The sequence below is a fragment of the Mirounga angustirostris genome, unplaced genomic scaffold (assembly GCF_029215605.1).
Source record: "Mirounga angustirostris isolate CCGP_5_RB_7025 unplaced genomic scaffold, mMirAng1.0.hap1 SCAF_10, whole genome shotgun sequence".
NCBI lineage: Eukaryota > Metazoa > Chordata > Mammalia > Carnivora > Phocidae > Mirounga > Mirounga angustirostris.
The window spans coordinates 52730900-52757521 of record NW_026991718.1 but is presented as its reverse complement, the minus strand read 5'-3'; the positions used below and the strand labels follow the sequence as shown (position 1 = coordinate 52757521).

The 26622-nt window shown below is 39.8% G+C and overlaps 1 protein-coding gene across 1 annotated transcript; it reads left to right on the top strand.

Moving 5' to 3' along the window:
* The first annotated feature begins 5475 nt into the window (after positions 1 to 5475).
* On the top strand, positions 5476 to 18156 carry GKN1 (gastrokine 1). Its single transcript, XM_045883767.2, has 8 exons — positions 5476 to 5527; positions 12198 to 12262; positions 12370 to 12438; positions 14357 to 14410; positions 14964 to 15101; positions 16278 to 16388; positions 17270 to 17417; positions 18062 to 18156. The coding sequence occupies exons 1-8, from the start codon at positions 5476 to 5478 to the stop codon at positions 18154 to 18156; spliced, it is 732 nt and encodes a 243-aa protein (XP_045739723.2).
* Positions 18157 to 26622: the final 8466 nt, after the last annotated feature.

Below are 26622 nucleotides of genomic sequence, written 5' to 3'. Positions count from 1 at the left end.
AAGATGTTTTTGGGAGGTGGTGGTAATGTTCTGTATTGATTTTGCTGGTGGTTTATGACTGCAGGCATTTGTTAGAACTCAGGACTATAGCGTCATAAGGATAAGCTTTACTGTTTATAAATTCTATTTCAACCTGATCAGGAAAGTAATATTCATTAAGTATAAAAATATAAGCAACATTTAAAAACAAATTAAAAACTGAGAGATATATTCAACATATATAAGAAACAGATGGTAATATCCTCAACTTATAAAATGTTTTATAAATCTGCAGGGGCAAAAATGAACACATGTAACTTTTTTTTTTAATGGGCAATGACCTGCTTTGAGGAAGCAAAATAATAGGAGATGGGTTGAGAGTTGAGACTTCTGATACATCCTGTTTGAATTTCATTTTTTCATACAGTTACTCATGGTGTGACCTTTGGCAAGTTATTTGACCTCCATGTGCCTCAATATCTTCATCTGTAAATAAAAAGCAATACAATGGCTCCTCACAAGATTGCTGGGCAGATTAAATGAGGTCATACATATAAAGACTCAGAATAGTATCTGACACTGTAGGTTCACAATAAATGTTATCTAAAATTATAGTCACCATTTATTATAAATAAAACACATTCAATCCCATTAATTATTAAGAAATAAGATATCATTTATTTCTTTTAATGAACGTAAGTTGAAAAAATTGTCTTATTCTTTTGGTGGGATTACAAACAATTTTTAAAATCACTTCCAGGAGGGTAATTTATTTATATGTAAAGAACCATAACAATGCTTATTCTTTGGACCAGTAATTTTACTTTTACAAATGTATCAAAATGCATAAACAGAAATGTGCACCATATTTCATATACTAAGATGTTCAGTGTAGAATTATTTATATAGAGAAATACAAGTAGCATATATGTTTAAAAATAACACTGCAGCCATTAAAAGTTCTGTTTGTGAAGAATATTTAAGGATATTAAAATGTCCATTATACAATGTTAAATGAAAAATTATAAAACTGGGTGTAAGGTATGGTTTTAATTCTATAAAAAATACCACATACTCAGTATATGTATGCACATACTAAAAATTAGATTTTTTAAAAAATATGCAACTTCTGGTTTTAGTTCCAACATATAAAGTGCTTAGAAGTTATCACTCCTATCCTTGCAAGAAATAAGCTGAACAGACTGAAAATCAACAAACTTTACTTGGACCCATCAGAGAACTGAAGTCACAGGGCAAACTGCCATGCCAAAATCTGAAGAGACAGGTGAACACAGAGAATCACAGCTGAAATAAGCTTGCCTGAAGCAGAAGCCAGCAGCATCAACCTGGTAGGAACATCTAAGTGCTAATTTTGACAAGTTTCTGGAGTCTGAGTGTGGACCAGGGTGAGAGAGAGTGAGAAATTCCTGAAAGCCAAAACTATTTGTGAGTTTTGACTCCAGGAACCATACCAGGTTCTCATGATGAAAAGATAAGAAAACCACCTCAGGTCTCTGTCAGGGAGAGAGGAAAAGTAACCATTTTGAAATATGCCCAGAGCATTCTCTGTAACAAAGGCCTGATCTCCAGTAAAAGAGATTTTTCCAAAGCCTTATCTCACCTAGATGGAAAAGGGCTAATACCCAACACCAGCCCCCTCTCACTTTCTTGTCTCATCTCATCTAAGGAGGATAAGGAGAAAAAAAAAAAAGGCTAAGAAACACTTGTGAAGGTCACAGCCCAAAGACTCAGGCCCACTAAAAGAGTGACATTTAATTATAGAATGCTTCTCCTTCTCAACTTCTTACTACATCATTAACAGGGTTTGAGTTTAATTACGGTGAGTTACAGCTAAAAATAACTACAAGGCACAGACTGTTTAAGAATGAGATTTTAGGGAAACACAAAGGCAACAAGGGGACAAAAACTATGGGACTAGAGAAATTTGAAACCTCTGACAAGAACGAACTCCAAACAGTAAGCAGATCCCAATTCTAGCCAGATTAGCATAAAACGTCATGCAGAAAGCTTATTTGCCCCAAATCCTGATACATCATCTCCCACTTTGAACTTTGAACAAGGCATCCTAAAAGGCAAGAGCAAAACAACAGAAAACCAACCAAACAAAACAAAACAAAAGCAAAAAAAAAACAAAAAAAACCCCACAATCCAAAGAGACAAAGCAAGCCTCAGAACCAGATGCCGATATGACACAGATTTTGCAACTATCCAACAGGGAATTCACAAGATGTATGATTACTGTGCTAAGGGCTCTCATGAAAAAAGTAGACAACATGATGGAAAATGCAAGCAGAGAGGTGCAAAATCTAAGAAGGAATAAAAAAAATGCTAGAAATCAAAAACACTGTAACAGAAATGAAGAATACCTTTGATGTGTCCAGTCAATATACTGGACACAGTAGAGGAAAAAAATCCATGAACTTGAAGATATATCAGTGAGAACTTTGTAAACCAAAGCATGAAGAGAAAAAAGAATGAAAAGGTGGGTGGAGAATATTCAAGAACTGTGGGACATTTTCAAAAGTGTAAATAGGCATAATAAGAATAACAGGAGAAGAAAGAGACAAAGGAGCAGAAGAAATATTTGATGTAATAATGTCCAAGAACTTTGCAAAATTAATGACTGACATCAAACCACAGATCCAACCTCATAGAAGATAAACAACCAGTAAACTTGGACTTTGGGTGATAATGAGGTGTCAGTATAGGTTCATCAGTTGTAACACACGTACCCCTTAGTGTTGATGTTGGTAAGGGGAGAATCTGTGCATGTGTGGGACAGGGGACATATAGCATATCTCTGTACCTTCTGCTCAATTTTTCTGTGAACTAAAACTTCTCTTCAAAAAAGTCTATGAAAGAAAACTGTGTTAAAAAACAGAACACAGGGGCGCCTGGGTGGCTCAGTTGTTAAGCATCTGCCTTCGGCTCAGGTCATGATCCCAGGGTCCTGGGATCGAGCCCCTCATAGGGCTCCCTGCTCAGCGGGAAGCCTGCTTCTCCCTCTCCCACTCCCCCTGCTTGTGTTCCTGCTCTCGCTGTCTCTCTCTCTGTCAAATTAAAAAAAAAAAAAAAATCTTAAAAAAAAAGAAGGCAAAAAAGAAGAAACAAAAACCAAGAGCAACAAATGCAAAATAGTTACAAACCTACCTATCTTTGACTAGTAGTAAAAAATGGTAGACAATAGTCCAACTATATCAATGATCCCTTAAATGTGAGTGATCTAAATACATCAAGTAGAAAACAAAGATTGGTGGAGTGGATCAAATATAAGAACCAACTGAATGCAACCTGGTGCAGCCACTGTGGAAAACAGCATGGAGTTACCTCAAAAAGTCAAAAATTGAACTACCCTATGATCCAGCAGTCACACTGCTGGATATTTATCCAAAGAATACAAAAACACTAATTCAAAGGATACATGCACCCCTATGTTTATATCAGCATTATTCACAATAGTCAGACATGGAAGCAGCCCAAGTGTCCATTGATTGATGAATGGGTAAAGAACAAGTGGCATGCGGGCGCCTGGGTGGCTCAGTTGGTTTAAGCGACTGCCTTCAGCTCAGGTCATGATCCCAGAATCCCGGGATCGAGTCCCACATCGGGCTCCCTGCTCGGCGGGGAGTCTGCTTCTCCCTCTAACCCTACCCCCTCTTGCGCTCTCTCTCTCACTCTCTCTCTCTAATAAATAAATTTAAAAAATCTTTAAAAAAAATAAAAGAACAAGTGGCATGAATATATATATATCTATAATTCAACCCTAAAAGGAATGAAATCTTGCCATTTGCAAAGATGGATTTGAATGGATGGACCTAAGCAAAATAAGGCAGTCAGAGAAAGACAAATGCCATATAATTTCACTCACATGTGGAACTTAAGAAACAAAACAAATGAAAAAGGAAGCACAAAAGAGAGAGAAGGAGAGACAAACCAAGAGACAGACTTTTAACTATAGAGAACAAATTGATGTTCACCCAGGGCCGGAGGGGGAGGGGTGAAAAAAATGATGGGGATTAAGGAGTGCACCTGTCATGATGAGCACGGGGTGATGTATAGAATTGTTGAATCACTATATTGTACATCTGAAACTAATGTAATATTGTATGTTAACTACACTTGAATTTAAAATAAAAAATAAAACAAAAATAAGACAGAACTGTATATTATATACAAAAAAGCCATTTTAGGGGTGCCTGGGTGGCTCAGTCAGTTACGTTTCTGCTTTTGGCTTAGGTCATGATCTCCGGGTCCTGGGATCAAGCCCCACATTGCGCTCCCTCCTCAGCTGGGAGTCTGCTTCTCCCTCTCCCTCTGCCCCTTCCCCTCACTTGTGTGCGCTCTCTCGCTCTCAAAAAAAGCTATTTTAATATAAAGACACAGACAGGTAAGAAGTAAAGGAGTGAAGAAAGATATACCATCTAACATTAATTTTTTTTAAAAAAACTGGAGTACCTGTATTAATTTTAGACAAAGCAGACTTCAGAGCAAAAAAAAAACATTATCAGCAATAAAGAGGGGCATCACACCATGATAAAAGGGGTCAATTCCTCAGGAAGATATAATGATCTTTGATATGCATGCACCTAAAAACAGAGTATCAAAATACATGAGGCAAAAACTTAAGAGAAATGCAATGAGAAATAAAGAAACCCACTATTCTAGACTTTACTACCCCTTTTTCAGTATTGATAGATCAAACAGGCATAAAATCAATAAGGATATAGATGAACTGAACAGCACCATCAATCAATTGGATCTAATTGACACATAGAATATTTCATTCTGCAACATCGGTATACATGTTCTTCCTAAGCTCATAGGAAACATTCACTGGGAAAGACCAGATTCTGGACCATAAAACACACCTTAACAATATAAAAGAATAGAATCATACAAAGTAGTGGTAGTCTACACAATGGAATTAAAGTAGAAATCAATACAAAAAGGTAACTGGAAAATGCCCAAATATTTGAAGACAAAATGATACACTTCTACGTAACACACAGATCAAAAGGAGGCTCAAAAGAAGTAAAAAGGAAATATGGTAAGAGGTTAACAGTAATTATTTCTGCATAGTAAACTGATATGTCAATTATTTTCTTTTATAATTTTCTATATTCTCTACAATTTCCTATGAGTTACTTTTATGATCGGGGGCAGGGAGGGAAGTTTAGTTTATTTTTAAAAAGAAACACTGAAAAGGTAACATTTACAGGCTGCGGTGACAATTGTGTAAGGATGGGAAAGGGGTGAGGAAGTGGAGTTGAGGACAGCTGAGGTGCCTGTCTTGATTGCCTAATTTTAAAAATGCCATTAAACTACATATAAGTTATAGAAACACAGCACGTTGGGGGACTAATGAAGATGTTTTGGTTTGGAGTCATCTAATACACACATTTGTAAACTAACATCTGAAGCTTGGTGGGGTTTGGTCTGTTCTTCCATCACATAGAGGTGGCTCATGTGTTCGGAATGGAGGAGCTTCCAGGGAAAACAAGAGGGATGATCAAAGAGGAGGGTCAAGGTAGAATCCAACACCGACATTAAAGGGACAGATGGAAGAAGAGAGGCAAGCCATTGTTTGGGTGGTGGAAGGAGCACTTGAAGAGCAAATGGGAGAAAGGGGTGTTAATAGATGTTAAGGTGTTAAGATGTTAAGCTCCAGCCGGGGTGGGTTTCTCGTAGGAAAGGGCGGCGTCGGCGAATGAGGAGACACAGACACAGGATCGGGTTGCAAGCATCTCCTCCTGACAGTCTCGGAGGAACTTTATTTATATGTTAGGATATTTTTGTTTTTTCATACTTTCATAACATGTGATTATGTTTTTTCACAATTGATTGAGATAATCTTAGATCATTTTTTGGATTACAGACACAGCCTTCTTTCATTTTTCCTTTGTAATGATTAACATGACCTTTATTGATTTCCGCTTATTGACTTTCGCTAAAACTAAAAAACAGTATGCAAAGAGAAAAGTGCTAGACAGAGCGTGACCGTCTTGTTATTTTGTTCTATAGAAACTAATTCTTCGTGGAATTAGTTTCATTATGATTGCTTAGATAGGCGTAACTGAGTAGTCACTTTATCATGAAACCCCAGAAATATTCCCACAATTATAAAGATTGCCATAAACAAAATGAAAGAGAATAGCAGGAGCCAGCTGTGGAGTCTCCTGTTTTCAGGATCATCCCCCATACTTGGACCTTGTCAAACAGCATGAGTAGCTTGGCTCACACCATTAAGGGAGAGGAGAATTTCAAAAAAGAAGAGATTCTCAGGGTCAAAAAGTACGAAGAGGTCAAATCACATGAGTACTGAACAGATAGCAGCACATCCAAGTGTTCAGGGTTGGGCTCCTTGCCCTGCTCACTCTGAGTCCCAGCACTACCGATTATCCCTCGGACCTGAGGCCAGATTGCAGGGGATCCAGCTTTGACGGGGAGGTGAGGAAATGGAATCAGAAAATCTACATGATTCTTTTAAGAGTTATAAAGGGCGGGGTATCTGCATGGTTCAGTTGGGTAAGCATCTGCTTTTGGCTCAGGTCATGATCTCAGGGTCCTGGGATGGAGCCCCGCATCAGGCTCCCTGCTCAGCGGGGAGCCTGCTTCTCCTTCTCCCTCTGCCTGCCACTCCTCCTGCTCTCCCCCTCACCTGACAAATAAATAAATAAAATTTTTTAAAAAGAGAGAGATGTAAAGGGAAGGGGAGATAAAAGCTTTCTGTATGAGGAAGGTAGAGCTAAGGGAAGGTTTTTATGTTTGGTTTAGGCTCATTATCTTAGTATTGGGCAGATTTTCCCATACAAACCAAAAAGAAATAGCAAACCAATAAGCGGGTATTGAAATTTGAGAAAAAAGACATCTACCTAATGGAGGAAGATGGGAATCAGAGGTGGGAGAGGCAGGAAGTAGGACAACCCATGCGCCAAGGCTCCAGGCCCGCAGTGCATCCTCCATTGTCCCAGTGGATTTACTCACAAAAACACAAATCCAAAAATAAAATTATTACAAATTTCAAGATGGCAACTGCAAAGCATTCAACTCAAGTGTGGGACTCTGAGTGTGAGCCCCGTGTGACTCCACTGGTCCCATGTCCGTGAAGCCAGTCCTGTCTCTCATATAGATTACAGGATCTTGGAGTATGAGCACTGGTGGTTTGGCAACTTTGAATCTTCTGTGGGCTTTGTGCCTAAATGGGGCCTTGCCTAAGTTATGCCTAAGCCTGGCGTCTTGCTGGTAATTGATTATTTTTCAATATGAGAAAATATGAGAATATGAGAAATACGAGAAAGGATGGTAGGCCTGGTGACCCTCTGTTGAGTAGCAAATGAAAAAACTTTCCTGGCCTGGATGAGGGGAGTTGGTTCTTTCTTTAAACCCTCAGAAGAAAAAGTACACTCCAGAGTAAGCCCCAGTGGATACGTTTTATTAAGCATTTCCAGGAACTGGAGGCTGGGGTGTGGATAGGAAAAGAGTATATAATGGAATAAACATGAAAATTCAGAATTCCCTGAGGCACCTCTGAATATCCAATATCTTCATCTGAGGACGTGTTTCTCCAGGAGTGGAAAGATGACACATGTGTGTATATTTTCTACCTGAGATGTAAAAAGGAAACCAGTTCAGATAAGTCACCCTGCAGAAAACTCAAGGATTCACAAAACCCCGCTTTATGGTTCTGTGGCCTTAGGGCCAGTCCTTGACTTTGGCCTTCTGCTCCTGCCAGCAAAGCTGTGGACGCAGTTCAGTGTGGGGGCGCTGGGTCCTCTCAAGACCTGGGCCCCAGGTGCGGCCCCGCAGCTACTGCTTGGTGGTCCTCCCCGTGTGGGATTGGATTTGCAGCTTCTAGGGTTGAGTTCAGCCCTCCCGACGCCTCACTGCTGTGGGGGAAGGAACACACCTTCTGCGTGGGTGTTTTTACACCACTTTCTCTGAAATGCTCCGGTGTGAACACTGAACACGAAATAATTGTTCTAATTTCCGAGTCATCTACAAGAGAATTATAAAAGCAACATGTTACTTCACTTGGCGATTTCTATTCCTCATGTGGTCATATTTTCTCCAGCTCCTTTGTAGGATGGAAGTACTTAACCAGGTCCGATTGTCCTTCATGATGACAAAAAATGAAGTTATTTTCCAAAATTCTCTTTATCTCTACTTTCATATATTTTACACAAATGATGTCATCACTCTGGAGACCTTCTTTGAGCAAGATTTTTCCAAAGCCTGTTCACAACCCTCTAACGCTCAAGGTTAATGACAGATCTGAGGCATAACGTATCACTGATGGCCTCTAAGGGGATCCAAAATGTTTGGCAAATGCAACTGGACAGACATGCAAGCAGCAACAGAAAGGCAGAGTTATATAGATTTTGGAGAGCAAGGGTCTCTTGGAAACAACAAAAAGGAAGGGCTCTATGATGCCCCAGGAAAAGAGCTTCCTCCGCTTTGTTGTAATTTGAAACGAATTTCTTTCCTATACAAAAGCAACTATGTAATAAGCATGGATTTTCTGGAATTGGAAGCTTTCTAGCAATGATCATGAATGTGTTATTTTACGTGGCCCTGTTGCTGTTTGTTTGGACGTGGCGTTCCTGGCCACAAGTGCATATGGAAGATTTGACACCAGGACAGCCCTGCCACAGCCCCCATTGCTGTAGCCACGGGACAGAAACTAGGGTCCGAGCTGCAGGCCGCTACCCTGAGACGGTGAGAGCGGGCAGGAGTTTCTGACCCCCCCGGAGTGACCCAATGTCTTCAGACTCCTCAATCAACCACCAGACTTGGGACTGTCACAAGGAATGTCCAGTGGGTACATAGGGTGCTCAGAAAACAACAGTAAAGGCCGAGAAATTAGGAAGAAATTTCTGCATGGAGGGGCTTCCACACTCAAGGCACTCAATTATGGTGGACGTCGAACAGGCTGAAGGCCAGTTGAACCCTAAATATCGGAAAAAGGGGGAATGGTTTAAGGGAAAAACAAGATTACCAAGGGCTTCCTGGAAGTTAATGACGTCGAGGTCCGCCCATTAACACATCTACACAGGAGAGGGAATCTTGAAGGAGGACATTTAATGAGGAGAAAGGTCCTGTAAGTAAACATTCTCTTCTACTCAGAGAAAAAGAAGGAAAACAAAAGTCTGTCTGTGGGGAACCTCCAAAAGGCCCTCCAGATTTATGGGATGAGCGTATCACAGGCAGAACTGCATTCCCTGTTTGTTCCGCACAAAGGAGTTCCCACCCAGCTCGACACGACAGGGTGTGGGGTAAAGTGAGGCCTTGGGTGTGTGAGCTGTGAGATAAAATGATGAAGAGGGCTTGCCTCTTGGCGTGGCTCAGCATCCAGTTCTGCAATCAGGGCAGGCCCTATTTATTCACGGGCTGGTTTGCCCCACGCTAATCCTAGGGCACTGGGCCACACCATCTCCTGGGACTCCCTTGGTATGTGACCATGACCAAGGCAAGCCAGCGCCTCTCCAGCTGGCCCCAAAAATCAGAATGAGGAAACCTAATGCATTTTTTTTTTATTCTTCTAGCTTGAGCATCTCCTTTATGCAATTCTAATTTTTTTAAAGATTTATTTATTTATTTTGAGAGAGACAGAGAGCATGCTTGTGGGGGGGGGGGCGGCGCGGTGGGCAGAGGGAGAGAATCTCCAGCAAACTCCCTGCTGAGCATGGAGACCGACCTGGGGCTCAATCTCAAGAGCCTGAGATCATGACCTGAGCCAAAACCAAGAGTCAGATGCTCAAGCCACTGAGCCACCCCAGCGCCCCACAATTCTTATTTTTAAAATGGGTATATTGAGCATGATGTGTGTGCTAGTATATTCTAGGTTCTATGGAGGTGACAAAAAATGTGACGTGTTCTTTCTCCCATGGGAGGATAAGAAACAGAAAACATTGGTGGGAGGGAACAAGAGACTCGCTCACACTTCCTTAGGACTTTTGGCCTTAGATGAGACAAGGGTTGAGGTTAGGGTTGATCGCCTTGCCCTCCACCAACTCTGGCACATTCATAAATACCACACAAAGTACAGAGGAAAAAGTTCTTCTGATTCTTGGAGCTACTGAAATAATATTGTATAAAGGAGGGATTTCTTCTCTTTTATAGGAAATCTAAGGCCTAGAGGGTAAGAGACTCATATAAAGAAGGAAGCAGGACAGAATCTAGGTCTCCTGGCCCCTAGTTCCAAGCAGTAGCTCCCCAAATGGATTTTCACATCCAGGATGTATCCTCAGAAGCAGCACAATTGTTAGTCTCCCTGAGGAAGGCACCCCCCCCCAGGGATGTTAATAGGCATTAGGAAAAGTAAATCAGTAGAAAAGAAAAACAACCAGGTTCTACGGTCAATTAAATTTAGGGGAATCTGGATGAAACAACATGACATAGATTTCTCCCCTACAGATTTTCTTAGCACACTGGACATGTGAATGTAAATTGTCAGTCTTTAAGAGGGGCATTATTGGACTCTGAACTCTATCTCTCTATCTATCTGTCTATCTATCCATCTATCTATCAACTATCTATTTTACAATCTATTTCCTGGAATATCCTCCACACCAGCATTTCATAGGCCCACTGGGAAAAATGTCAACTTTGAATCTTTGATAAGGTATGACATGCAAAAATGTGCTAGACTGTACCCATATACAAAAGTGACTACCCATGGCTGGGTCTAAAAGCACCATGCTGTTCCTTCTTTGACTTTGCAGTGATGTGACAGTTCTTAAAGCAGATGAAGCCCTCTTCACATGTCTTCCCCCCGCTCCCCAGGCTTATTGATCTTTTGCAGCTAAAGAGTAAGTTTGCAAGAAATTAGTGGACACATTAAAAACATGAACAAAATCTTGTCACAGCTATACTAATCCACTTACCTTTTCAAAGAGGTGTTTCTAGTGAATCAAGCTTTTTAACTACATAACCCCCTCCTAAGTTCCAATCCACACATAAAAGGACAATCATGAGCTCAGAAAGGCTTCCAAAGAGGACGTTTATGAATCAGTGATAAATGAAATACAGTTTTCCTCTTTGGCAATTTGCTTTAGTAGGTTCAATGTATAGGAGAAAGTAGAAAAAAATTAAAACTTTAATTCAACTCCAAGACTGTTTTGAGCATTTACTTGTTAGACCAAGTGACAGTTTCTACTCTCTGCTTCTGCTGAAAATAATTTTTTATTATTTTGACATAATTTCTGAAAATTAAGTTATCTAGAAGTGAAAGAAAGGAGAGATTGCTTTTATAGCTCCAGGAAAAAAAAGAAAGTTCCCCCTGAGAGGTAGAAAAGGTGTGTTGGAAGGGGTGGTATTTAAGCTGGGCCTTGACAAATGAATAGTAGTTCACTTATTAGAGAAAAGCGGAGGGTACCACGCCCAGGTGGGACAACAGCATGTGCAAAGGCACAGAGGCATGAAACATCATGAATATTCCAGCGGGAACTCTGGTGTGGCTGGAACATAGGAGTATAGCATGGAGTGATACAGAGGGGGAGGCTTTGGAAACCTTATTATAAAGGACCCTCTGTGCCATTCCAATGAGTTTAAAGTTCATCCTGCAAGCTGTCAGTGAACATTTCTATGCATAGTAGAGTCATGTTTATTTATAGATGTACTTGAGAAAGATCACCTTAGGAAAAATGTGCTGGAATATGAGAGACTGGTGACCAGAGTGATCTATCACACGACTATTATAAAAGTTCTGGTAAAAGAAGCTGTGGGCAAGACCAGAGTTGAGAGGCCCTTCTGAGACAAAATGACAAGGTTTAGAAAGTGCCCTGATGTGGTGGCGAGAAGACATTGCTGAAGACAGCCCCCAGGTTTTCTGGCTGCATGCATGGTACTCTCTGTGTACTATGTATGGTACATGATACCACTGAGAGAGCTCAAGAGTGCAGAAAAGGAGGCAGGTGTGCAGGGTGTTGGGAATAGAACCTATTTTGCCTAAGCTAAACCATCAAGATGGGTTCAGAGAAAAGTACGAAGAGGAAACCATTCCCACATCCTTACCGGAGCTGCTATCTGCAAGGCCCAGGGTGCCCAGAGTTTCTCATCTACGGTCTTGTTTGACTTGAGGGATTATTCTTCTTCTGACTCCGAGTGATCACCAATACGTAAAATACCCACACCCACAGCTGCCGTTGGACCAGAAGTTATCATAAACCATACTGAGTTTGTTGTGATATCTTCAACAGAAAGTCAGCTTGGCTCCATGTCAAAGTGCCTTGACAAACAGGTCGATATTCCCAAAGGCTTCCTGGTATGCTGGATCGTGGTACAGATATGGAAAATGGAGAAAGATAAATCTTTGGCCCAACCTAGTCACGCCTAGTTTGAGTAAAGCTGGGTAAGTACAAATATGAGAAGTGTTCTTGTCTGAGTTCATGCCTGCCTTCTCTACTCCTTTGCTTTGGTGAAGCCAAGATGAAACTCACAGTGAGTAGATTTTTCCTTTTGAATTTATTATCTTCTCATTAGAGACTGTTAACATTTTGAGCTAAGGCGGGGGCTGCTTCTTATGACAATCTCACCATGATGGAAAATTTGTTTTAAAAAAATCTCCTTTTGTGTCATTGAATCGTGGCAATTACAAGCATCTCTGTGGAGAATGATAGTTATACTGGGAGCAGACAGCTGTCTGAACACTGGATCCCTTGCTGTCTTAATAAAATTACCTTCCAGTCCTCCTGATTCAGGGCTGGTCACAAAGCAGGGAGTCCCTAAGCCCTAGAAAAAGCCTGATCTTTCTCCACATTCTTGAGTTCCCCTTCTGACCAAAACTCCTGAGCATGCTCAGGAAAGATGAAAAGCTGATCATCAAATGAGATGGGTGAGAGACTTACTGTCTCATTCTCTGCTGTGAAATGGATCTCCATGTAAGAATGGCTTGCTTGAACCCTGACCTTAGTCATTTATCCATGAAAACACCTGAAGCGTGAAGCTAGTGCACCATCTCCCCTGTGGCTCCAGATAAAAGGCTGAGAGTGTGGTAGGTAGACCACAAAATTCCACCAAAGTAACTGATGGTACTGGGTGTCCCTTATAACAAGATGCAGAGGGGCTAGACATCCAATAAATATTTTCATGCGTTAACATACTAAACACTATATTATAGCAGCCTCTGCTTCAGAGCGGAGTTGCAAATGTAAAATGATTATCTAGAAATAAGTTCTAGTAACACCACAGTTCAAAAAAAAAAAGGAGCTCCGAGCCCAGGTCGGATGTGGTTTCTCTCGTAGTTCTGCCGAGAACAAGGGGTATCATTTTAGCCAATACAACCTTGGCCACGTTACTTAACATCCGAAGCTCAATTTCCTCATATGTGAAAGGACTGCACTATACTTACTAGTAGAGCTCTAAAATTTCCCCCACCTCTCACTATTTAGGAGACTAATTTTTACCTCCTTCTTAAACTATCAGGAGAAAAATAAAGCAAATAAAAGAATTACCTTGAATCACCAGGGCGGATCTCAGACCAGTTTGTCTCATTTCCAGGCCAAGGAAGTGAGAATAGGTACTCGGAATCGGGCACCTACATAAAGCTCTGTGTTCTGATAACTAATGTTATGTACCCAGTGACAAATGACTAACCCAGGTACCCTGGGACAGTGGCAGACATCCTTTCTGCCAACCACCCTCGACAGCCAGACCTCTTCACCCTCAGGATCTCAGCACAGCTGCCAGCTTGCTTACTAATCCATTGCTTAAAAAAAATTTTTCTTTTAGATAAAAAGAGTACTTTTTTTTTAAAAGGATTTTATTTATTTATTTGACAGAGTAAGAGAGCACAAGCAGGCAGAACAGTAGAGGGAGAGGGAGAAGCAGGCTCCCCGCTGAGCAGGGAGCCCGATGCGGGGCTCGATCCCAGGACCCTGGGATCATGACCTGAGCCAAAGGCAGATGCTTAACTTACTGAGCCACCCAGGTGCCCCAAAAGAGTACTTTTTTTTATTAGGAGGTCTATGAAGGAAGGAAAGCAACCCAGATCAAATAAGAAAATTAAATCATTTTCGGACATAATTCTCAGAACCTATATGCATTTTCATATCGTGTATGCTATTCATTTTCAAATGTGTTCTTCAATATACTGATACTGCATAGTTATTTCATAAGGGCTACATTAATAATTCTAAAACTATATACCACAATAACATGATTACTACAAGTAATTAACCTACAATCTTACACTATCATGAAAACTTTCTATGGTTGAAAAGAAATCAAAGGTCAAAGAAGAAAAGACAGACCACTCAACAGAGTGGTAAAATTAGTATTTTTTATAAGCTTGGGTAGAGAAAGAAGAGGACACTGTTTTGTCATGTGATAGTAGACCAATGTTACCTATGATTTTTAGATTGTCTTCGCTGGACTTCTTGGAGTCTTTCTGACCCCAGCCCTTGCTTTCACTGTAAGTATTAAACTTTTTATTTTTTTTATAAAAGTTTTTAAAGATTTTAATTATTTATTTGAGAGACAGACAGAGAGAAAGACAGAGAGACCCTAAGAGAGAGATCATGAGCAGAGTGAGGAGAGGCAGAGGGAGAGGGAGAAGCAGGCCTCCCACGAAGCAGGGAGCCCGACGTGGGGCTCGATCCCAGGACCCCGGGACCATAACCTAAGTGGAAGGCAGATGCTTAACGACTGAGCCACCCAGGCGCCCCAGTATTAAACTTTTTAAAGTGCATTACTAAAATGCATTTGCAGGGTGCCTGGGTGGCTCAGTTGGTTGAGCGACTGCCTTCGGCTCAGGTCATGATCCTGGAGTCCTGGGATCGAGTCCCGCATCGAGTCCCGCATCGGGCTCCCTGCTCGGCAGGGAGTCTGCTTCTCCCTCTGACCCTCCCCCCTCTCATGCTCTCTCTGTCTCATTCTTTCTCTCTCAAATAAATAAATAAAAATCTTAAAATGCATTTGCAAAGAAATGTGGTATTAGATCACTGTCAATTTCTTATCAATTTCAGGATATCAGCATTGGCGGTAACAGCAACAGTGGTATAACTGGGCAGCAGTCAGTGAGTGTCAACAATGAGCATAATGTGGCAAATGTGGACAATAACAATGGATGGGACTCCTGGAATACCCTCTGGGACTATAATACTGTAGGTAGCCAACATACCATTTCCATTCTTTACAAATAGGATGTTTCTTTTTTAACAACAACAAAAATGTCTGCTAACCATAAAAGAGTTAAAAATAAAGTAATTTCTGGGCCCCTGGGTGGCTCAGTCGTTAAGCGTCTGCCTTCGGCTCAGGTCATGATCCCGGGGTCCTGGGATCGAGCCCCACATCGGGCTCCCTGCTCAGCAGGAAGCCTGCTTCTCCCTCTCCCACTCCCCCTGCTTGTGTTCCCTCTCTCGCTGTGTGTCTCTCTCTCTCTCTATGTCAAATAAATAAATAAGATCTTAAAAAAAAATTTAAAAATAAAATAAAATAAAGTAATTTCTAACTGTACATAAGCATAGACTTGTAAGTCCAAGTGCCTATTTTGGTAACCCAGTAGATATAACCCCTATTAATGTTTCCCACAATGAGTTAAAATTCAAACCCATGAATAGTAATTAGGATCCACTATGTCCAAGTGATTGTGGGGCTGTTAGACAAATATGAACATCCTTCTGCCTTCCCTGAAGATACTCTCTGTAATGAGGGGAGACCTGCACAATATCACTGTTGCCTATCTCAGTCCATCTTCAATTTCCTTCTAAAAAGACAGAAATGGACATTTCACCTGTAGCTCAAAAAAAAAAAAAAAAGGTAAATGTAAATGACAATACTAATTGGTAAGAGAAGCAAAAATCCAAAACCAAACCAAAACAACAGTTGGCTCTGCTCTGCAATTACTAGCTTTTTATTTAACGAACTTTGCACTTTGAAAAAGGCAACTCTTTATCATTTCAGTTTTATCGTGTGGTCCATTAGAAAACCAATCCCTGTCTGACCTGTCTCCTTGAAATGTTGCGAAGATCAAATGAGAGTAAAATGTGATAGCAATTTAAAGTTTATTTCAGCAAAACACACGTGTGGAGTGACTCCACGCTAGAACCTGAAGATAGAGCAACGAGTTAGACTCTAGGTCTCTGCCCTCAAGAAGTTTGTATTCCATCCTTACAAATGTTAGCAACAGATACGATTGCAAAACAGGGCTGGATCCCGTGCTCTGATGTGAGTTCATCATAATCTTGGAGTTCCATTTCCCTCTGCTGGTCAAACTGATTTTAGGTAAGAAAAGCTCCTTAGGGAACCTACTTCCTACTATCTACTGTCTTCTTTACCAGAACTTTGCTGCAACCAGACTCTTTGGCAAGAAGAAATGCGTTGTGCACAGAATGAACAAGGACGTCATGCCCTCTCTTCAAACTCTTGATGCACTGGTCAAGGAAAAGAAGGTATAAATAAAAGTCTTTAAAAAAAAAAAAAGTCTTTTTAATTTGGCTCAAGGGAGGTCTTATGAGTGCCAGTAAATAATGAGATCACAGTCATTTCCTCTTGACCACAGTACGTTGTAACGTGCAGCACAAAAAGGGAAGAGGAGCTGGTAATTGCCTGAGAAGAGGGAGCTGCTACCACACTGAGTGCTGTGGATCCCACCTGCCTTTCCTGTTAGAGGAGCAGAGATCTGCTCAAGCCCATGGGAGCTGTCTCCACTTCTCCAAGTGCATTTGCCCACAAGAGTCGGGTTGTGGTTATAAGATTTAGAAACAAAAATAGAGGATACCCAGTTAAGTTGGAGTTTCAGATAAACGATGGATAGTTTTTTAGCTTAAGTATGTCCTATGCAATATTTAGGACACCCTTATGCCAAAAAATGATCTGTTTACCTAAAATTCAAATATAACTGAGTGTCCTGTGTTTTACCTGGCAACCCTAGTTGGGTGGGGAGAGAAGACCCATTGCTCTTTAAAATGTTTGCTTGAGTTCATATGTTTATAACTGATAAATAGGCACCTTTCATTGACCAGGTAGAGAAAATCAACTCCATTCTCAGAAACTGATTTCTATATAGCTCGATCCAAGAAATACAAAGTGACCAAATGAGGTCCAAGCTTCAGAATAAATTTAGCCTCAGACTTTTGCTTTTATGAGAAGCTGAGGTTTCACATCAGCTAAATCTTTTGGGACACAGAAATTCCAAGATATACAGGGTTGAGGCTGATTATGAAAAAAAAAACTGTAGCCAAGCAATAGCCCCTGCTGGCCTGGTACCCAGTCCTCATTCAACAAACCACTGGACTGGGCACTCATTCTCTCTCTTCATTTCCACACTCAGCTTCAGGGTAATGGACCAGGAGGACCACCTCCCAAGGGCCTGATGTACTCAATCAACCCTGAAGAAGTGAAGGACCTGAGCAAGTTAGGAAAACCCATTGCTAGCTTGTGCAGGGGAATTCCAACATACATGGCTGAGGAGATTGAAGGTGAGTAACCTTTCAATGGTGCACTCCAAGTTATTGCTGCTGGAATTGTCAGACTATTCTTGGGCATGTCCACAGAAGACACCGATCACTCAGCACTCGCTTTGTGCTTTAAGTGTGTTAAATTAGTAGCTCCTGCCGGCAGTCTTACATGATAAATTATTGTTATTCTCTCTTTCTGGATGAGGAAACTGAGGCACATGGAGAGGTCACAAGTCTCTTGTCTGGGTCAGTCCCAAGCATTCTGGCTTTGGATTCTGTGCTCTTCACCATTGGGAAATACTGCCTTTCGAGAGTGGATCTGGAATTACTGCAAGATATATTTAGAGGAATGCATGAATTGCTAAGGGAAAAGAGAATGCCAATAGAATTTATTGACTTTTTACAGCTCAGTCACTTAATTTCTGCACCTTCAAAGAATAACTTGCACAAAAACAAAGTATCCACCTACCTTAATATAACAGCAACTTTCCAGATCTCTGAATTGATTGATTAAATCTAGATGGATAGCTAGACAGATGATAGAGATAGACAGATTGATCTTGAAATTACTACATAGCTAGTTTGGAAGCTGTGTGACACTAAAAAAAAAAAAGAAGAGTCCTTGAAAAGATATTGATAACAGTTTCTTCTTTTCTTTTTACCAGGGGCAAGCCTGTTCTTTTCCTCAGAAAAGTGCTTCAGTGCTGATATAATCTGGATTCTGAACATTTCCTTCTGTGAAGAAACAATGGAGAATTAAAAAAAAAAAAAAAGTCACTTTGAGCTTAGTCATCAGACTAGTCGATGCAAAAAAATATGGGTTCTGATGGTTGTTATCATGTCATTCTGAAATGTTTTCTGCTAGTTATGCTTGGCTTCTTTAAGTTTCAATAAACCTACTTAGCACTAAATTCCTTATGATGCTTATTTGGAATGCATGGGCTCAAAAGTGTAATGTGGTGATAGCAAGTTGTCAGAGTGCATTAGACCCAACTGTTAGCCTGTATTCAAGGCCTGTCCCTTATAAAGAAGCCCTTCAGATGCTTTGGGTACTACTAACCACAGTTCTGGGAATGAATCCAAGACAATCCAACTGCTCCGAAGACTGCTCCACAGTTGATGGGCACAATAACATTTCAGATCAGCAAGGGCAGAAATCCACTCAAAGCAGCTTACAACGGAAAAGGGTGGGGGGAGGTTATTGCAAGGATATTGGAGTATCTAAAGAAATCTTAGGGCAAGAAAATCAAAGAGACTGGAACCAGGAACTATCAAGATCCAAGTCTCCTTCTCTCTCCCGGAAGCCACTTACTAGTTCTTCCCTGTTCCTCTTTAAATTCTGCTTCTCTTTTCTTTCCATTTTGCAGGTGGCTCTATCTATACTCATGGCAGAAGATGGCTGAACCAAAATATTAGCCTCAACTCCCATGTTTATATGTCTTTCCCGCTCAAGAGGTAATATCTCATTCTTTTGAATCCCAATTCTAAGTTTCCTTGACCCTGTTTGGTTCAAGGGCCTACAACCTGCCAGGGGAGTGGAGTCACATGCACATAGGTGCAACAACAAGGTCTTTGCTGAAGGAGAAAGATCTCAGAAAAAATAGAGACTCCAAGTGTTGTGCGTGACAGTATGAAACTCAGTTCATTTTTTTAATACTCCCATACATATTTTTATTTTTTATTTTTATTTTTATTTTTTTTTTATTTGACAGAGAAAGACACAGCGAGAGAGGGAACACAAGCAGGGGGAGTGGGAGAGGGAGAAGCAGGCTTCCTGCCGAGCAGGGAGCCCGATGTGGGGCTCGATCCCAGGACCCCGGGATCATGACCTGAGCCAAAGGCAGACGCTTAATGACTGAGCCACCCAGGTGCCCCTCCCATACATATTTTTAAATCCTGATGCCATAAGAGGATATCTAATCCATTCTAATGTCTTCAGATGGGATATCCCTAAAGACCCATAGCAACAACAACAAAAAAGACATCGATTCCCACCATTTGGAAAAATGCAAGATTTATTAGGCCTTATTGGGAAGCAATGACAATAGTTTTATTTCTCCTGAGGCAATTTCATTGCTAGTCACATGACCTGTACTCTACCAGAGCAGTAGAATTTCCAAAATACCCTGAAGCCATGAAATGTGGAAACCCATCAAAGATCAAGGCCTTAGATACTGCCCTGTCACTGTCAGTGAGAAAGAAAGAAACCTGTGATTCACAAACTGGATACAGTGTCATGTAACTGACTTTTGGGAACTGATGAATCCCATGTTTCTTAGAAGAATTATCTAGTCACTATTTCAAGATAAGAAATTAAATTCACTAGGAAGATACAAAAATTCTAGATTATATACTCCTATCAAAATATATTGCTCAGTCAGTTAAGCATCTACCTTCTGCTCCGGTCATGATCTCAGGGTCCTGGGATCAAGCCCCACATCGGGCTCCCTGCTCAGTGGGGAGTCTGCTTCTCCCTCTCCCTCTGCCCCTCCCCCACTCACTTTCTCTCTCTCTCTCTCTCTCCCTCTAATAAATAAATAAAATCTTTAAATATATATATATACATATATATGTATATATTAAGGAAAATTGTAAGAATTACAGGAGAATTTAATAATCTCCCTGTCTTAGTTAAAGATTTTAACACATATCTTTCAATAAATTATAGATGAAGCAGCTAAGAATATAAAAACATTTAACACAACTAACAGGCTTATTTTAATAAACACAATTACAACACTTCAGAATGCATATTATTCTTAAGTATGTATGGAACATTTACAAATACTGATCACATGCTAAGGCACAAATCAGATCTCAAAAAATTTCAAATGACTGACATCACAAAGAACACATTTTTCTGCCTTCAAGTTAATTAAGAGAACAAATATTCACTTCTAAATAAAACAAGATAGTTGTATTTGTTTTGAAAGTAGGCAGCATATTTCTAAATAACACATGAGCCAAAGAAGAATTCATGATGAAAGTGGAATGCATTTAAAACTGGGCAATAATGAAAACACTACATAACAAAATCTTATGAGTGGCAACTATAGCAATGGATAGAGGAAAATTTATACTCTGAACGTTCATTTTATAAAAAAAGAAAGGTTGAAAATTGAATCAAAAATTCAACTTTGGGGCGTCTGGGTGGCTCAGTCGTTGGGCATCTGCCTTCGGCTCAGGTCATGATCCCAGGGTCCTGGGATCGAGCTCTGAGTCGGGCTCCCTGCTCGGTAGGAAGCTTGTTTCTCCCTCTCCCACTCCCCCTGCTTGTGCTCCCTCTCTCGCTGTCTCTCTCTCTCTGTCAAATAAATAAATAAATAATCTATAAAAAAATTTTTAAATTCAAATTTTTATATACGATAGTAAGACTCAACAAAGTCAAAACTTAGTTCTTTGGAAAGGCATAAAATTGGCAAATTTTAGGTAGAAATGACCAGAAATCCAAAAAGAAATAAGTGGAATGAATCTAAAAAAAATAAAACCAAAAACAAATTAATAAACAAACAAAAAGCAGAATTAGATCTATAACTACAGAGAACAAACTGATGGTTGCCAGAAGGGAGGAGGCTGGGGGATGGGGCAACATGGGAGAAAGGTAGCAGGAGGTACAGGCTTCCGGTTATGGAATGAAGAAGTCACAGGAATAAAAGGCATAGTGTAAGGAAGACAGTGATACTGTAGTAACATTGTAACAGGATAGATGGTAGCTGCACCTGTGAACAAAGCATAATGTAAAAACTTGTCAAATCACTATGTTAGGCACCTAATGTAACATTGTGTGTCAACTACAAATTTTTTAATTAATTAATTAATTTTTAAGATAAATCACCATCAACGCTAGAAACAAACAAAAAGATACTAAGTTATAGATGCCACAGATACTGAGATGCTAATAAAATGATGTTGTGAACAACTCTGTATCAATAAATTTGAAAGCCTGAGTGAATTGAATTTCTAAAGAAAAAACCTACCAAAGCTCACTTGAGAAGAAATATAGAGCCTGAATAATTCTATAACCAGTAATGGAAATGGTTCAGAAGTTTAAAAATTTTACACAAGAAAATTCCAGGCCAAGGTGGTTTTTATACTGAGATTTAACAAAACTTGAAAATACAGATTATTCTAATCTTATAAAACTATTCAAATGTATGGGTGGGGGTTGGCAGGGGCCGGGGAGCAGGAGGAGCACTCTCCAACTCATTTCATGAGAATACTGTTAACTTGATTCCAAAACCTGACAGGGATTGTATGAGAAAAGAAAAGTACAGGGCAATGAATATTGCTGTTATGAATATTGATGCAAAATGTCTTAACAAAATTATAGCAAATCAATTGAGCAAAGCATAGAAAAGATTGAATATAGCATGACCATGTTGGATTTTTCCTAGTAATGCAAGTTGGTTTGATATTAGGAAATTAATAATATAATTTGCCACATTGAAAGATCAAAAGACAACAATCTTATGATGTATCTCAATAGGAGCAAAATTCATAATAAACAAATAATTCTCAGAAGATTTAAAATCAAAAGAAACTTTATTAATCTAAGATTATTTAAAAAAAAAAACTACTGTATCGTGTAAAACAATGAAAACATTCCTCTTAAGACAAGAAATAAGACAAATGCTTGTCATCAAAACTAGAAACATTGTATTGAGGGACGCCTGGGTAACTCAGTTGGTTAAGCAACTGCCTTTGGCTCAGGTCATGATCCCAGGGTCCTGGGATCGAGTTCCGCATCGGGCTCCCTGCTCAGCAGGGAGTCTGCTTCTCCCTCTGACCCTCTCCCCTCTCATGCTCTCTCTCTCTCATTCTCTCTCTCTCAAATAAATAAATAAAATCTTTTAAAAAAAAGAAACATTGTATTGAAAGTAAAGTAAAAAAAAAAAATTAAATACAAAGATTTGAAATGGAAGAAGGAAGAAAAAACTATCATTATGCCCAGATGACATAGTTTTCTATAAAAATACAAAAAAAATCTATAGATAATTTATGGGAGTCAGAACATTTAGAAAGGTTCCTACTGGGGCGCCTGGGTGACTCAGTCGGTTAAGCTTCCAACTCTTGATTTCACTCACTCACTCGCTCGCTCTCTCTCTCTCAAAAAAAAAAAAGAAAGAAAAAGAAAGGAAAAGTTCCTGCATACAAAAAAAATGGCTATCAAATATAAGCTGCATTTCTATATATCAGCAGCAAATATATAGAAACTTGATTTTGAAATAGCATTTATAACAACAGCAAAATATACAATATAAGTTGGAAAAATCACTTAATTTATTTAACAGCATTTCTCAAATAACTTCTATAGGCATAGAACTATTGCACACACTTGAAATCCATCAGCAAATACAAATGCAAAGATCTTTGCCTCATGTAGCTAATATTTTAGTTAAAGGAGGCAGATATAAATGATAAATATAATTAACACACAAATGAACAAATAGTAAATTTTGGTAAGATAGTATTACCTAGTATTATATAGTAGGATAGAAAATGATAAATACCAAGGGGAAAATGCAGAGCAGGGTAAAGGTATGATCCTGGGTAAAATAGGGAGACACAGCAGGAATTTGAGCCAAGATAGGATATGATCTTACCAAGTAATATGTTAAACAAAAGATAGGTTAGACTTCTCTGGAAACTTTATTGAGAGACGTTAAGGTAGACTAAGTGCAGAGAAACCATGGCCATGAATCAGAGCATTTGTTATTATAAAAAGGTCAGCTCTCCCTCAATCTATAGATTCAGTGTGATTCCAAACAAATTCCCAGTAGGCCAAGTGTGCATGCGTATGTGTGGTACATGACAGGCTAAATTTAGACTATGCATGCAAGATCAAGGGTCCTTGATGTTTCTATACATCTTACAAGTAGAGGCACTGACTGCTCTTTGTTCTCAACTATTTTTGCAAAGATGTTTGTATAACAAACAGCCTTGGAGGGGAGGTGGGTGGCAGGATGGTATAATTGGGGGGTGGGCATTACGGAGGGCACATGATGTGATGAGCCTTGGGTATTATATCCAACTGATGAACTATTGAACTCTATGTCCAAAACGAATGTACTATTTGTTGGCGAATTGAATTTAAATTAAAAAAGAACGCCCTTGGAAGATAGAGATAGTGTCTCTTTTTAGAGCAAAAGTAGGCATGTTCACTATTATAAAAGATTTGAGTTCCTTAAGCTTACATCCCACTGTGTGTGCAAGCTTACCTCTGGGTCCACATGCATTGCCCTGTGAAGCTCGTAGACAAGGGACACTGACACAAACATGTTCCTGCTCATACTATTTGCTGTGCTGTGACTAATAAAGTCCTTTGTGTCTTACCTAGGAGGCTCATGTCTCCTGTTATCATTCATGAAACTATGGCAGGTTAACTTTTCAGCTTTCAAGTAGGGTAAAATCTCAGATCCTCTTTGGAAGGGCCAAACCTAGCCAAGTTACTACTGCAGAACAACAAAATGAGTGAACTTGACCTATCATAATTATCATAAAGACATGGTAATGAAGACAATGAGACGCGAGTACTGGGATGTACAATATATCAGTGGAACAAAATAGAAAGCCCACAGATAGATCCACACATCTATAGGTGGCTGAAACAAGATGTAGACTGCGTTCCAGGCCTGTGGGGAAAGGATAGCCTTCTTCCATAGTGATGTTAAAATAATTAGGTAGCCATATGGAATACAAAGAAATGGGAAAATAACACCAGACCCCCTACCTTACACCACATATTTAGAAATCAATTTCATGTATGTTAAAAGCCTAAATATGAAAGGTAAAATAAAAAGCCTTAGAAGATAATATAGAACAATAATTTCAGGACTGTGGATGGAGGGAAGGATTTGCTAAACTTTGCAGGAAAAAGATCTAGCCACAAAATAAAATATTGATAAATTTCTCTGCATTAAAAATAAGAATGTCTTTTTATCCACAGACAACAAAAATAGAGCAAAAAGGCGAGCCGCAAACTAGTAGAGATATTTGCAACACATAAACTGGATAAAAGAGTAGTACACAAATTATATAAAGAACTCCTACATGCCAACAAGAAAAAGATGAGTAAGTAATAGAAAAACAGACACAAATATGTTCCTAGAAGAAGAGGAACCCAGAATGGTGAATCTAGATATGAAGAGATATTAACTTCATTCATAAAAAGGAAAATACATATTAAAACCATAGTGATAAATCATTTTATACCCAACCTTTTGGCAATTGAAGAAGTCTAATATTGGGTGCTGGAGAGGATGTGGAGTAGCAGTACATGGCCAGAGCAAGCATGAATTGGTACGACTGTTTTGGAAAACAATTCAGCATTGTCTAATAACCTGCAGACGTGAATTTCCTATGACACAACACTACCACTCTTAGGTATATATCCTAGAGAAATTCTCGCATATTGTCATCCAGAAATATGTCACAAGAATGTTCACAGCCGCAGAGTTTGGAACAGCAAAAAACTAGAAACAATCCGAATGTTTGCCAACAGAAGAACAGATAAATAAATTGTGATATGTTTACTTGGTAGAATACTAAACATCACAAAGAGAAAACCAAATTAATCACAGCCATGCACAACAACATGGAGGACTCTCTGGAAAACAACGTTGGGTCAACAAAGCAAAATGCAGAAGAAAACATATTTACATAAAGTTCAAAAACATACAAAACTAAACACCACACACATTTTATTTTAGAAACACCTTCTTATGTGGTAAAACTATGACTGAAAGCAAGGGAATGATAACACAAAGTTCGGTATAATTGTGCACCCCCGTGAAGGAGAGAAGGGTTCATGGAGGGGCGGATGGAAGTCTTCCAGGCTAGCGGCAAGGCCGTCCCTCTCTCTCAAACTAGATTGAGGGGAGGGATGTTCATGAGTATGTGCGGTGTCATTATTCTTCATACTCTGCATACATTTTTAAATAGTCTTATGCACTAACTCAAGACTTAATTACAATTTTTAAGAGTTAAAAGCATGAAAAGTAAGATAATGTTATGAAGACAATAAGAGGATAGACCTGTGTGGATGGAAAGACACTGCCCTTTCATTCCAACCTAAAGCAGGGGCCTCTCATCTCTTGCTCGGCTCTGAGCCTTGTGCTTCCAAACACGCAGCCTTTGACCTGTGTCCCCAGAAGAGTAAGTGAAAATGAGCTCATTCGGCACCGGGATGCCGGGAGGTCTGCAGAGAGAAGCCGCTGATCCTGAGCTGTGCTGGTGCCAAGCCTCTTCCCTGCAAGGCTCTAAATCACTGCTTGGAAGCCTGCTGTGCAGTTTCCCATGTGCAGTTTGGTTTGGCCTCATAGATAACCTGAGTAACTCATACGAAACCAGTGCCTTGCCCTATGTGCCTCAGCCCATAGGGGTCAGGAAGAGATGCAGGGAGCATGCAGAGCTGCCTTGCAGGGGCATCAGAAGTTTTAGTGACTTCATAACCCCAAGAGGCACCAGAGAGGAGCAGATAATTTCCTGTTCCAAGCCCTTGCCCATTATTTGAATATCTTTCTGGTCCTCCTCCCAATTGCACTTCTGACAAAACTGAATAGTTTAACCCAAACCTCCTGCAATGGATCCTTCCAGAACATTAAAAAATAAATTTTCACATAAAGTCAAATTTTCCAAGGAACTTTCACATCAATAGACACATTTATCTATTAGCTGCTTTTTGCACTTGTCCAATATCCAAAATAACCAATCAAGAATACCAGGAAGTACAACCAAATTAAAGTGAAAGTATGCCAAACTTACATTTAAGTCACTCCTACCCAGATGTTCAAATTAGGCTTTAACCATCCTCTTTCCCGACATTGCTTTGATCCACAAGATTCAAATCAGACAATAAAAATCACAGTCCAGCTCCCTTAACTAAGAGCATTATTAACAGCACATCCAATTTCAACTCTATGCCATTTATCTGTCTATCTATCTATCTATCTATCTATCTATCTATCTATCTATCTATCTACCTATCTATCTATCTAAGCACCCCTTATATGATGGACTTTTCTAGGCACTAGAGATAAAGTAGGCCCTAGGGAAAAAGCAATTAAAGTGCCTATCTTTATGAAGTTTACATTCCAGTGGTGGAGAAAAACAGTAAATAAATAAATACACAACATGAATAAAGATGAAAAACTGTTGAGGGAAGAGAATAACATGGAGGAAGAAGAACCGTCAATAGAAAGTTAAGATGGGGGAGGGGTTGTGTTTT